At 37.8% G+C, this 13337-nt stretch overlaps 1 protein-coding gene across 7 annotated transcripts in view; it reads right to left on the reverse strand.

The window, feature by feature from the left end:
* tet3 (tet methylcytosine dioxygenase 3) overlaps nucleotides 1-13337 on the reverse strand; it is a 368466-nt gene that overhangs the window by 109654 nt on the left and 245475 nt on the right. For all 7 annotated transcript variants that reach the window (XM_043681513.1, XM_043681517.1, XM_043681514.1 and 4 more), the window contains one exon: nucleotides 10324-10414. In XM_043681513.1, coding sequence (XP_043537448.1) covers nucleotides 10324-10414 — 91 coding nt within the window. The remainder of the gene's footprint in view (nucleotides 1-10323; nucleotides 10415-13337) is intronic.

A 13337-nucleotide genomic window follows, 5' to 3' on the forward strand; every position in this document is an offset into this window, starting at 1 on the left:
CAATTTTGCACTGTGAACATCTGGAAGACAAACATCGAAAGAAAGCAGTTTTTTTCAATTCCAGTTTCTTAGCCAGAAATGTATTATTTTCTGATAAATCAAACAATCTTTGTTCAGTACATAAGTCCTTCTGCACTATCAAGATAAAGGCCAGAGTTAGCTGAGACAGCAAAAACAACGAACAGATTTGTCAACAAAATTAGAACAAGCAGGATTGCACCTGAAATACAGTCTGTTATGGACTGAAAACTGAAACATACAAAACTCCTGCAGGGTTGGTGTGGATAGAATATTGCTTTTGGCTAGTGAGTCAAGAGTCAAGAGTCAGGTGACAGTTTCAGAATAAGGAGCAGGCCAACTGAAGCCTAGATGAGCAAACATTCTTCACTCCCAAAATAGGGAATGTTTGAAAATCTGCACTTCAGAATGCCGTGAATGTTGAAACCAAAACATTTCTGGATGCCAATGACATCAAGAGATATGAGGACCATATGCAAAAATAGTGTAGAGTTAGCTGATAAGCAATGATTTGTGTGAATGATGCAGCAGGCTCACCAAACTGAATGCCTGCACAATTCAGTCAGTTCATTATAATGAAAATACTTTCTTATCAACCCCACCAACACCAAGTTATGAGACAGTTTTGTATGCAGCAAGAACTTGATTGCTAATATAATCATTTGTGAAAAGTAGCTAAAACATGACAATAGTATAAGTTCATTTTTTTTTTTGTTCTGTGCAAATTTAGTTAAATGGTTGTGCTATTGCAAACGTGAGTTTTAAGATTACCGGAATTATTCACTTTGTCCCATGGTACTCAATTGCAACCAAGAAACCCCAACATAACTTGAGATGCAATGATGACAACATGCCATATGATGATGATAATAAGACCCAAAAACCCAAAAATCGGTTTTGAAACGTTAGTGCTATTCATCAAATCCGGATGATAAGCAAAATATATTATAAATTTAGAGCTACAATGCTGCAGGTATTTTTCATTAAAGTAAAGTAAAATAAATCATAAATTGTGTCATGTTAGACTTCTTGTGTGTATTTTCTAATAAATGGCTAAACAATAGCACCTGAGATTATGTTGTATTGCTTGCCTTTTGGATGAAACATGGTGAAAGTGAAGGAGACTAAAAGCTTGTATTGGGTTAAAAATGTGCACAGACTAATTTTAAAAATAGTTCTGGAACTGTCACTTGTAGTAGCAGAAACATTATTGGATCATATCACAAAATATTTAGAGTTTATGAAAAATGTATAAATGTTTTTGAAAACGGAGGTATATAAAGTATAATCAGTGAAACACAGCCTGTAATGAGAAAAATTAACATTTCTTATGTACCTGATAAAGCCAGCTCACAAAAGCTTTTTTCTCGAGCAGAACAGGATGTGAAAGTGTCAGTCATGTGAAAATTTATTTTTAAATTTTATTCTGTATGTCCGTTGGATTCTAAGAGTTAAAAAGAGTGACCTGTCACCAAGATGATTTGTGGTATCTTAAAGGCTTCAGAACTAGTGAAACTCATCTACCAAGGCAAACAGAACTGAACAGCCTCCACCTTGGAGGCTCCCTGCCGCATTCCTGATGAAGGGCTTTGGCCCAAAACGTCGATTTTCCTGCTTCTTGGATGCTGCCTGACTTGCTTGCTTTTCCAGCACCACTCTAATCTGGACTCTGATCTCCAGCATCTGCAATCTCACTTTCACCTCAGAATGATAATTAATAGTTCCTGTTTTAACTCCTTGCCAATTATGATCCCACCCATCAACATCCTCCACTCAGTCTGCACAAATTAATGTTCCCTTTCTAAGTTTTGTTTGCTGCATCCCCATCCTGATGATAACAATACAAGCTTGAACTTCATGTCTCTTTTCAGCAGTATTTAAATTCTGTGCTACCCCCAATCAATTACTAATAATGATAAAGCAAACAACATTTGATCAGGCATAAATTTTACTTGAACAATCTATTTTCCTGAATCCTGAGCAGCAATCCAAACCTCAAGTTGAATTCGTCTTAAAATTTTCCCTTATGCAGAATTTCATCACAAATGCAAGTAAACCTAACATCCAAATAGAGGCAACTGCAATCATAACTAAGGTATGAATGCCAACTAAATGCATCTGAAAAGGAAAATTGAACAGAATGGCTACACAGTTTCAAATGCAAAGGTTGCAACATTGTACATCTGAAGTGGAAGGCCTGGACTTCGTTAAAATAGACCGGGCAAGTTAACAGTTGCTGTCATCTCTCCAAAGGCAATTTGACCTTTCAAACAAAACAGGTACTAGTTGACTTGTTTTACAGAAATGACCTACTGCTCAGTCAAATGATAGACATGTGGTGGCAACAAAGGAAATAGGGAGAGGGAAAAGCAACTGAGATACTTCCAAATCAGACAGAGGAGCAAAATGAACATTTCTGTTTCTCATGAGTTGAAAGCAATATTTACTTAAAAAAGAATCGCACAACACCAGGTGATAGTGCAACAGGATTATTTGGAAGCACTAGCTTTCAAATGGTACATTGGCAAGACCGAGCAGAGGCTACAACAACGGATAAATGGACGCAGCACAACAATCACCAGCCAGGAATGTTCCCTCCCAGTCGGGGAACACTTCAGTGGTCCGGGACACTCAGCCTTGGATCTTCAGGTGACCATCCTCCAAGGTGGACTTCAGGACAGGCAACAACGCAACGTGGCCATGCAGAGGCTGATATCCAAGTTCAGTACCCATGAGGATGACCTCAACTGGGACCCTGGGTTCATGTCATATTACAGGTGACCCCACTGCATGACACACACTCTTGCACACACACTCCTGCAGACCTACACACTCATGCAGACCCTCTCTCATACACAAGGACACATACACACCCCCCACACAGACTTATACCCGTTTACACTCACACATACATACACATACTCTCATAGACACTCAACCACCCGCAGCACTCCCCCACCCCCAACAACACACATCTACATGCACATGCATGCATATAAGTTAGTGGGGTTAATTTATACTTGCAGAATTAGTTTATTTTTCTCAAAAACTGCATGAATCCATATAAGATTCTGTAAATCCTTTTTTTAGAAATATAATCAGTCTGAACATTGGAACACAGACAGACTTTAACATTATACCTTCAATGCATTATCTGAGCTGACGTAGCACCTATTGTTAAAGTTTGCTTAAGAATGTAACTTGAAAAATGTTCAGGGGTTTACATAAGAAAAAACTGAAACCAACATGGTCATTCTAAAAGATGAGACTTAACAAACAATCCAGGTCTTTTTCAATATATCATCTCAATTGCATCACACTGTAAACTTTTGCTATAAATTCTGTCTTACAATCTTAACAACCACCTGAAGAAGCAGCGCTCCGAAAGCTAGTGCTTCCAAATAAACCTGCTGTGGTCTCCGTCTTAGTATTCTTTCTTTTAGATAATAGCCCTCCAAAACATTCTCTGCCTCCTTTGCAGAGTACGCATCTACATATTTTTCTTTTAACGTCTTGTCTTACTTTTGCAAGTCTTTTAGCCTTTCAGGACTAAACACTTCTGTCTGACCCGCTGCCTGTTCAGGTTTTTCCAGCACCATTATGTCAAACAGGGTACCTGCTAACTGAAACTCAACTCCTTCACCTTTCTCTTTACTTTTCACTTCATGCTGTGACTTATGATAGTGGGATCTGATTACTACACATTCTGGGAAAATACTAGCATATTTCTGCTTTAACTCCTCAGTTTTCTGGTCTTTCTGGGCTTCTCTACAACAAGGTGTCACTCCCACCTTGGATCCTACCAAATCATTCCCAAGAATGAACTGAAACTCGGTCAATTATTCCCACATTGAGTTGGCATTCCAACCCGATCTTACATAGGGGAATGCTAAATTTCTGTCCATCTATCCCACACTCTTGGGAATATGCTCTCAGAAAGAGAGCATATTCCTTCATCTCTTACTGTCAGCGAATGGTTAGATCCTGTATCTCTCAAAATTATAACTTCTTGTCCTTCTCCCACTGTTCTTTCTGAGTAAGCTTTCTCCACAGAAGCGAATTCTTTGCAGAGATCAGGTACTAAATCCATACCCAGCGCCTGCTTAGATTCTGCACTCTCCTGCAGCTCCTCGGCTCTTCTTAGGGTCTCCTTTACTATCTTCATTAATGCCACTGCCTTAGCTTCTTTTACCATATATTTTCCCACAATGCCTTTCTTGAATAATCAGCACTGTGACTTTATGTGTCCCACTTTACCACAGTGGAAACACCTGAGGCCCTTCACCTCCTTTCCAAGCTCTTGGGCTTATTTTTTAATCTGTGGTAAATTCCTACCAGTTTACTCTTTCTTACACAGTGTAGCATCCCCCACTTCTCCCAAATTCTATCGCTCAGAGGACAAAATTCTGGCTGAAACGTGGCTTATGCACCAACATGTATTAATTTGCTACTCTGCTGCAATTCTCACTTCCTGAACTTCCTGTTCCTCATGTGAATACTAATCATCTCTGGAAGTGAGTTTTTAAAACTCTTACAGCAAAGTAATCTCTCAAAGAGCCTCAAAGGTCCTAACTATTTTTAAAGCACATACCCATCTATCAAAATGACTATGTTAATTCTTTCAAACTCAATATAACTCTGACCTGGTTCCTTCTTTATGTTTCTGAAGTGCTATCTATATGCTTCTCAGACCAATTCATATGCACTTAAAAATAGCCTGTTTAACCTCTTCATAATCCCTTGATACTTCATCTGACAATGCGGCAAATACCTCACTAGCTCTGCCTACCAGTTTAGTCTGCACTAGCATTACCCATAAATCCTTGGACCACTCCATCTGCCTAGCCAATTTTTCAAATGAAATAAAGAAGGCTTCAACATCTTTCTCATCAAAATAAGTTTTGACTTATTTATATATCGCACTACCTTTTCTTTTAATCTCCATCCTATTAACTTGACTTTTCTGACCAAGTTGCAACTTGTCAAATTCAAATTCTCTCTCTTTTTGTCTTTAACTTTCTTCTCTCTCTCTCCCTTTGCTCAGCTAAGAACCTTCGCTCTGTTGTTATCTTCTAACTTACAATTGAGGAAAATGGAGTACGTTTTTCTACCTCTACAGCATTTGTCTGTTTCTCTGACACACCTAAGCAGTTGAGTTATTGCCTTACAGTTTCAGCTTTATTTTTGTCCTTGGTTAAACCCAAATCTAACTTCTTTGCTAATTCTACTTCTTTCCTTCTGAACTTACTTGACAAATTTGAGAGTCATCTTCAAATCCCAGAACCTCTTTAGCAATTTTAAGAGCTATTTCTCTCACTTCCAAATTAATCAACCACAAGTCACTGAAATTAAGCAAATTGTCTCACCTATGTTTTATTTAAAATTGAGGACATTAACCTGCAAGTGTTTAAATCTGCTGGGATTTGTCATACCCCTAAATCTATTTAAATCTGTCAAAACCAGTTCAAATCCCGGACGAAAACCCCTAAATTATTATGTCACAGGGTAAAAACCCCCTGCTAAATTAAATCAGCAACGCAGACAAGATTTATCCCGTGCGGTAATCTATGAAAATTCGAGAGGCCGAGAATTATCCTAGCGATCACAAAGTAAAAATTAACAACTTTGTTTTTTAAAACAGAGAATAATTAACTAACAATTCCTTTCTCCAACCTATCTTTTAGTTTCCTATCTTTAATACTGGTCCATTAAAAACCCTGAAGATTCACCAAAAAAATTCAATTTTCAAAACCAGCCAGCTGTCGAATCTTCTCTTTGTATCTTCCTCTGTCTTCTTTTCTTCTTAGGGTTTCTGTTTCACGGGTTGTTAATAGATAAAGGTAGCTTTAAGAGAGCTATTCTGGGGGCAGTCTGCATATGTTGGTGGCAGTTCTCCTCCAACTGTCAGACTTTTTCCTGGTCTTATACCCCAAAGCATCGGATTGTTTCATTGGTTTTGATATTGTCAAAATCCCAAATTCAAACTTGATTGGAGTTTAGTATCTTGGGGCATAATTTAAACTGATTGGCTGAATATTAATTTGTTTTTGTCTCATAGCAACCCAAGTACTGTTAGCTGCTGGACCAAATGTTACAATGTAAATTCTCCAGCACTCTGTGTGCTTGCTAAGTCTTTCAACTCTCTTAAAGGTACAGTACACCTCCATACCTTGGTAACATATTCCTCGGCCCACTGGCCCAGTTGATCAAGATTCCATTGAACTCTTAGACAACCTTCTTCACAGTCTACTACCCCACTAATTTTGATTTTAAGATCTTCCACAGAACCTAAATCTTTGACCACTCATTTTTCTACAACTTCTGATATTTCCTTCTTTTGCTTGATCTGTTTTCCTGGTCATAATGAGCCCCTGTATCTGAGAGGCACATTAGGTTCTCCTATACTGAAGACTCTACAAAAATGCCAATAATTCCTGCCATTATTATTTCTGCCTGTGACCCAAAGTAAAAGCCAGTGTGCCCAGAGACATAGCAGACCATTAGCCTAATGAATACTTGATATCCTTCCAAATAAGTGAATAAGAAAACTGGCATTAGAGTTTCCAAACAATGTAGGCTGTCTGGAGTGGAATCTTGACAGGTAACTGGGTGCATATGAATGAGGTGGTCATCAATTGAACACTGCACTACCGGATTACAGAGCTGCCAAAAAATAAATGGGATGAGGATGAAAGTTTTGTCCTTCACCAATTAATGCCCCACTGAGGTTAATGGTTGCAGCCAGCTGGCATTACCAGGGCTGTGTCCTCTATTAACTCCGAGGGGGCAGGACAGAAAATCTTGGCTTCTGAATAAATCCTGCCTGATACGTTTTTCAACCAACCATCCAGTACTCTCTTCGGTACCATAACTGTTCCAAATTTATTTAATAATCCAAATTGTACTCAACTGCATAATTCAGCTGATTCTTTTGACCGTCACCTTCAATCTGCATCTGTGGCTTTTTGACAATTTGCATTGGAAGCAATTTCTCCTTGTATATTTTGACAACATCATTGATAATTTTGAATATCTCTAACCAGGGCTCAAACTTTATTATTCAAAGGCTCTTGTTGAGATTTTCTAAAGTGCAACTTTTGGTTTTGAGGGTCTATAATTTGTTTTTCAGGATTCCTTTTTCATGCTCACTAACTCGCATTTTGGATGATACACTCATGAAAACAATGCCTTCCATATTCAACATATGGAGTGTTTGATCTCATACAGAAGCACCATTAGAAAACTTCAACAATATCCTCAACACACATCATCCCTCCATTAAACTTAAAGTCACAACACAGCAGGAAAATAATAATTTCCTCAACACCACAATGCATAACTTTGCCTAAGATTAAACAAAAGTTAACAAACAAGGTTTCTTTTCAAAATACCTGACACACATTCACACAAATGCCATCACCCCAGTCTTGCCTTTTACAGACTAATTGAGGTCACAACAAGTATGTTTTCATCACATATGCACAAAACTGGAAGACTTTAACCAGACAGTTACCACATCATAGATCTCAATCTCAGATTTAAATTTAACCATTGATATGGTGTTCCATACTTTTACAACATGTTCATTTTGCACCCACAATAACTCCTGAATTACATAGCTTTAAGCCAGACATTCCACATTAATTTGCAAGGAATTAATAACTTTAATGAGTTAAAGTTTTCCTGCTGTTACTTTGTTGTTTGTTCCTTTTGCCAGTTTAAAACGGTTCTCTTTATTTTTTAGTCTCCATCGCTCTAAAACCCCTTTGCAGCCTCCTTCTCCTTTCACTCCCCCATTGCATCCATCTACTCTCCCTTTGCAGCATCCGTCTCCCCCAGCCCTTGCTCCCTCCACCACACTCGCAGCATCCCTTTGCTGCTCTCATTGCAGCTTTCCTCTTCACTCTTCTCCAGTTAATTGAAGTCCCTTATTTCTATAACCATTCTAGTAAATTTCTTCTACACCTTACCAATACATTGGCATTGTTCCTAAAGTACAGTGCACCTATTGAACAACCCTAAATTGAGGGTGAAACATTTTTTTCACAACTTTCTTGCTTTTGTAACTGATTAATAATGCCAAGAACATTATTTTTCAAACTCTTCCTAACCGGTTCTTAAATTAATGAACATTTGTTTGCTAAATCCATTGTTCCTTCACCTCCTTTAAAATTGTTCATTCTTGCCTCTCATTTCTCCAGAAAAGTGAATAATTTCAAATATCTTGGTGCTGTATCACATTTGTGTGTTTTACCAATCTGTCATTGCCCTTTTAAGGCCTGTCCATTTGCCCCTTCCTTCTAATACATGTTTGAACATTGTATCATCTGTAACATTGTGCCCTTTGAACCCAAGTCAACATCATTAATACATATCTTAAAGACCAGTGGTCACACACTAACGCCAGGAAACCTACCTCCCTCCTATCGAAAAAAACAATTCTTTTGGGTAGCCTGCTATCTGTCCCTTCCACAATTATACGTTCATACTGTTGCCGTCCTTTCAATCCCATGGATTTTAATCAATCTTTATGTGGTACTTAGTCAAGCACCTTTTGAAAGTTGCGAGACATTTTTTAAAAATCACTACCTTCATCAATGCATTTTCCTGCTTCATCAAATAACTCATTCACATTAATCCATCATCTTTGGCCTTTCACAAATCCATGCTGACTTTCATTTGTTTGCCCATAATTTTCTAAACGCTAATTAGTTTTGTCCCGGATTATCGTCTCTGAAAGCTTTCTACCATATGTTCAACTCATTATCCTTTAGTTGTCAGGTTTATCCTTCTCTCTATTTTACAACCAGGGATGCAACATTTGCCATTTTCCAGTCCTCTGACAAATTTTCCCTGTGCAAGGAGGCTTGGAAGATTGTGGCCAAAGCCTCTGCAATTTCAACACTCACTTTCCTCACAGAATGCATCCCAAAAATTTATTTTCAACTTCAAGTTATGCAACTCTTTAAATACCTCTACTTCATCTGTTTTTTTTTTAAAAATTGGATCTGCTTCACTACTACCTTGACACAATCATCTTCTCTTCTCTGAAGAGGAGTGACTGCCAAGTACTCATTTAGTAACTCAACCATCCAGATTGCCCACAGAAATATTTTCTTTTGGTCTCCAATTGTCCTACTTTCCTATCTATAGTTGCATAAGAGTTTTGGATTTCCATTCACGTGGTCCACTAAGTTATTCTCAAACTCTTTTTAAATTTTTTTTTGCGCTTTTAGATCTCCCCACCACTTTCTATAAGCAGCCTACTTCTGGACTGTATTATGAATGGTGAAATGATCGTAAATGTCCTTTGTCTATTTAAGTTGACTTCAATGTTTCTAGCCATCAAGGAAACTCCAGTTTTGGATGTGTTTTCTTTGTTTCTCTCCTGGTAATCTGTCAACTCTATACATGCTTAAGATAGCAATTTTTGATTTGTCTCTACTGGTCAGATCCTTTTCAAAGGAATTAGCTCTTATCCAGTTGAGTATTTCTACAATTGATGGTCCTTTGTCTTTTTAAATAAGTTTCCTACAACTTGAGAATATTATGATCATTGCTCTCCGAATGCTTTCCCAGAAACAGGTTTCACTTTCTTCATTTCATGAAGAGAGTGAGAGAGCTAGGTGGTGGGGGGGGGGGGGGGGGGGGTGAGAAATGGAGAGAGAGGGACAAGAGCTAGAACTGCTGCCTTCCTCAACAATCAAGAAAGTTCTTATGCACATTTCTGGAAATTCTTCAGTGCTTTGTCATTATGCAGTACCATATTTGATAATTAAATCCTTGAACACCAAAGCCCTGAATTTCTCATCATTCTGCAAGTTACATGCAAGTATCTACCTCTATTCCACTATTCAGCAGCTTAGCAGTATATAGTATAGAGCTAATTGTGTTGTAGCTCCCATAATGCTCAAAACTTCTCAGTCTTTTAACTCCAATGACGTATCTAACTCCAGTGTAATAACAAGTCTTTTTTGACCAATAATACCATTCCACTCACCTCTTTTATTCTTCCCTTCTTTGAGCCAGTCCTCTTATTTTGAACATATCATAGCTCCACATGGTAATGTACGTGAAACTTACCAACCTTATTTTCCACACAGCATGTATTTTCATACATTCACTGCAAACTCATCTAACACTACCTCCTATGTGCGCTTTGTCAGATCACACTGACGACTGAATGATTCTTTCATACTAACCAGGATTTCCTGGTTATCTTTGACCTTTAGTTTCTCCTGTCTAATTTTTCATCATGTTGCCTGTTTCCAATTTAAAGAGAATAGAAATTTGCCAGCAACATACCTTTCTTCCATTAGTTCACGAATTGCTGCCACAGTAGGTCCAGAACCAAGATGGGTGTAGTATGGACCTTCATCTTTTTCTATGATTTGTTCTGCAATAAAGTAAAAATTGAAAATTACATTACTTAACTAGTTTCATTTCCACTTGTCAAAGTTGTGGAGAATATAGAATCAAGAATACCATTCAGATTACAGCTACAAAAGTTTAAATTTTTAGTTGTACTAAACCTATGAGTCTTGAAATTTAAATCCCATTTAACAGCCTGATGGAATGACACTGAAGCGGAGATCATCAATGAATTCTGGAATACTAAATATGAGATAAAGCAGTCACATTTTCAGAGCTTGCTCACTCTTGAGTGACACACATTCGGTGCACAAAGCACTAAATTCATCATTAAGTGAATGAGTGGATGTTTCAGTGAAATGACCTCCAGAATATGTCTGTAGAAATTCCTCAGAATGATGCCTTTAAGCCCTTAAATCTTTAATACCTTAAAGTCTTCAACTGCTATATCAATCATCTTGGTTTCATTAGAACATCAGAAGTGATGATTGCTCAATATACAGCACTCCTCAGAAGCAGTCTGTGTCCACATACAGCAAGACCTTGGCAATGTACTGGCTTGGGCTGCTAAGTGGCAAGTAACTGCCCAACTGCCAGACAATGACATTCTCCAACATGAAAGGTTCAGACCATTGTCTCAGACATTCAATGGTATTATCGTCATTGAATTTCCAGTTTCTTTGACCATTCCGAATTTGACTGGCTATGAACTTTACAATTATCTCAGCAAGTTAGAACTCTGCAGTTGTCTTGCTCCTGGTTGACACTGATCCATAGTTTTCTCAAGCCTGGTTGAGATTATGCAATGGATCAAACAAAGGAGTGTCCAGGGGACTCTGTTTGATGTAATGCTGTAGTGTCTCTTAATCAAATCATAGATCATCATTTTTTGAAACAATCATCTGTTATAATTAGGACTACTACATAATGTGTTATGCAACAGGTAGTGGAATAACATTTAATGCAACCGATAACTAAATTTTGTGTCAGCAGACTTTCCCAACAAGAATGTTGAACTGCACTGAATAATTCCATTGGTACTTGACACAGCCATATTTACAACCACAAATCCAAAAATGCATTGTGGAAAATACAACAGGAGATCGAAAAGTTTAACACATAGATTGGAAATTTGGGATTTGACCTTCACGTAGAAATGTTACGCGCACAATCGACGTCACAGTGAACAGCAGGTTCTCATGATTGCATTATGTGATTTGTTTGAGTTCTGTATTGATTTTACTCCTGGATTTGTTATGAACGTGTGTTCACCTTATACACCAGATATGTAGTACAAAGAAGTAACTACGATTATTGCTGGATCTTTATCTTAGCATTTAATGATCTGTCCTGTGAAGCCTCCAATTTTGTCAGTAGTATTAATCTAAACCAGTCACTTTTTAAAGAAGAAAAATCAATAATCCCAGTTATTTAGTGAACAAATGAGCCAACAAAGATTCCATGTAATTGAATAAAGAATTTTGACTATGCAAGATCAAAAAAAAATACTCTAAATACTATCTTGGGTCAGCATGTATACTTAAAAACTCACAATCAACAGAAGTTTGAGATGAACGAATAGGTCAATAAAATCCAGCCTACTTTAATCTTGGTCAATTATAAACTAGAAGTTACACACAATGACCCAGTACAACTAAGATAGATCTTACAAATTGGCTTGGCAGTCCACTCAGCATTTATATTTTTGATCCCAGTCACAAGGTCCTTTAAAACTCTTGGCTCATCATGATGAATTTCACTTTCTTGTAATTAACTTCATTCCCAGCTTACAGCAATCGAGATGGCATAAATCCATTAATGTTCTCTTCAAAGTAACAAAAACATCTGAATAAACTGTATGTTTGCCTATTTTCAGCATCTGGATTTGGTCTCCATTTCCTTAACCTTCTTTCAGGACACAATGGGGATTTGAAAACCAATAGCTCAATGTCCTTTTGTATAGTTTCATCCAGTATCAGTTTTGGCTTTTAATCTAATTTTCAGTCTTATTTTCTTTGGAAACTAAAGCTGTCAGTTTCTGTTCAGTTTCCCTTTTCATTAGGGTCTTCCTCAAAAAAAAGATCATCAATGTCACCACAGCTTCTATAGTCTACTTAGAATCTTCAATGTGGATTTAAGTCCCCATATTTGAATGAGAATGGGATGGTAGAAAGTGGAAATTAATTGAATGACTGAATCTACTGCCTCACTTTTGCTAAAATCCAGCCTACCACCATCTTGGCAATTCTTTGAAACACAGCATATAAGAACATAAAATTAGGAGGAGGAATAGATCACTTGCTCCCATGAGCCTGTTCATCAGACACGAAGATTGTGGCCACTTTGCAGATGAAAAACCTGATCCAGCCTACCTTGCATACTGGGTTAGAGAACTGCAAAGGTCAACAACTTTTTAAAAAAGAAAGTCCTCCATGTCTTTCTCTTGAATGGGAGACTTAAATGCTAAAACAATTCCTTTATCACTGGAATCAATGTAGTGAATCTTCTCGGAACTCTCTCCAAGGAAAATATATTCCATCAATAATGTGACAAAAACTGCACTGTATGCGTGGTTTCAGTAATGTGGTCTATGTCAAAATGCAATCTTGGAACTGCATAGTTTTCTCTGCACCAGCCACGGCCTTCCTTGTGGTACTGTTGACCACAAGAGCAGTTGGCCTCTGGTTGGAAACTCGCAGCAAGTGATATCTCTATCCCTAGGGACTTGATTTGAAGGGAAAATCAATGTACCTGACTGACTTGCGAGTTGGCCGGCTTTCCCAAAAAAGTGGGGATCCCTCAATAAATCTCCAACCAGAAAATAGGACCCTGATACCTCCACAAAACTCTGCCCTATTTTACTTGCCTAATTCAGCGTCTGGAAGCATGGACAAAGAAACCAGACTCAAAAGTTTATTAATTTCTAACTTGTATTAGATATCTGCAAA

Source organism: Chiloscyllium plagiosum, chromosome 42, assembly GCF_004010195.1.
Source record: "Chiloscyllium plagiosum isolate BGI_BamShark_2017 chromosome 42, ASM401019v2, whole genome shotgun sequence".
In the NCBI taxonomy this organism is placed as follows: Eukaryota; Metazoa; Chordata; class Chondrichthyes; order Orectolobiformes; family Hemiscylliidae; genus Chiloscyllium; species Chiloscyllium plagiosum.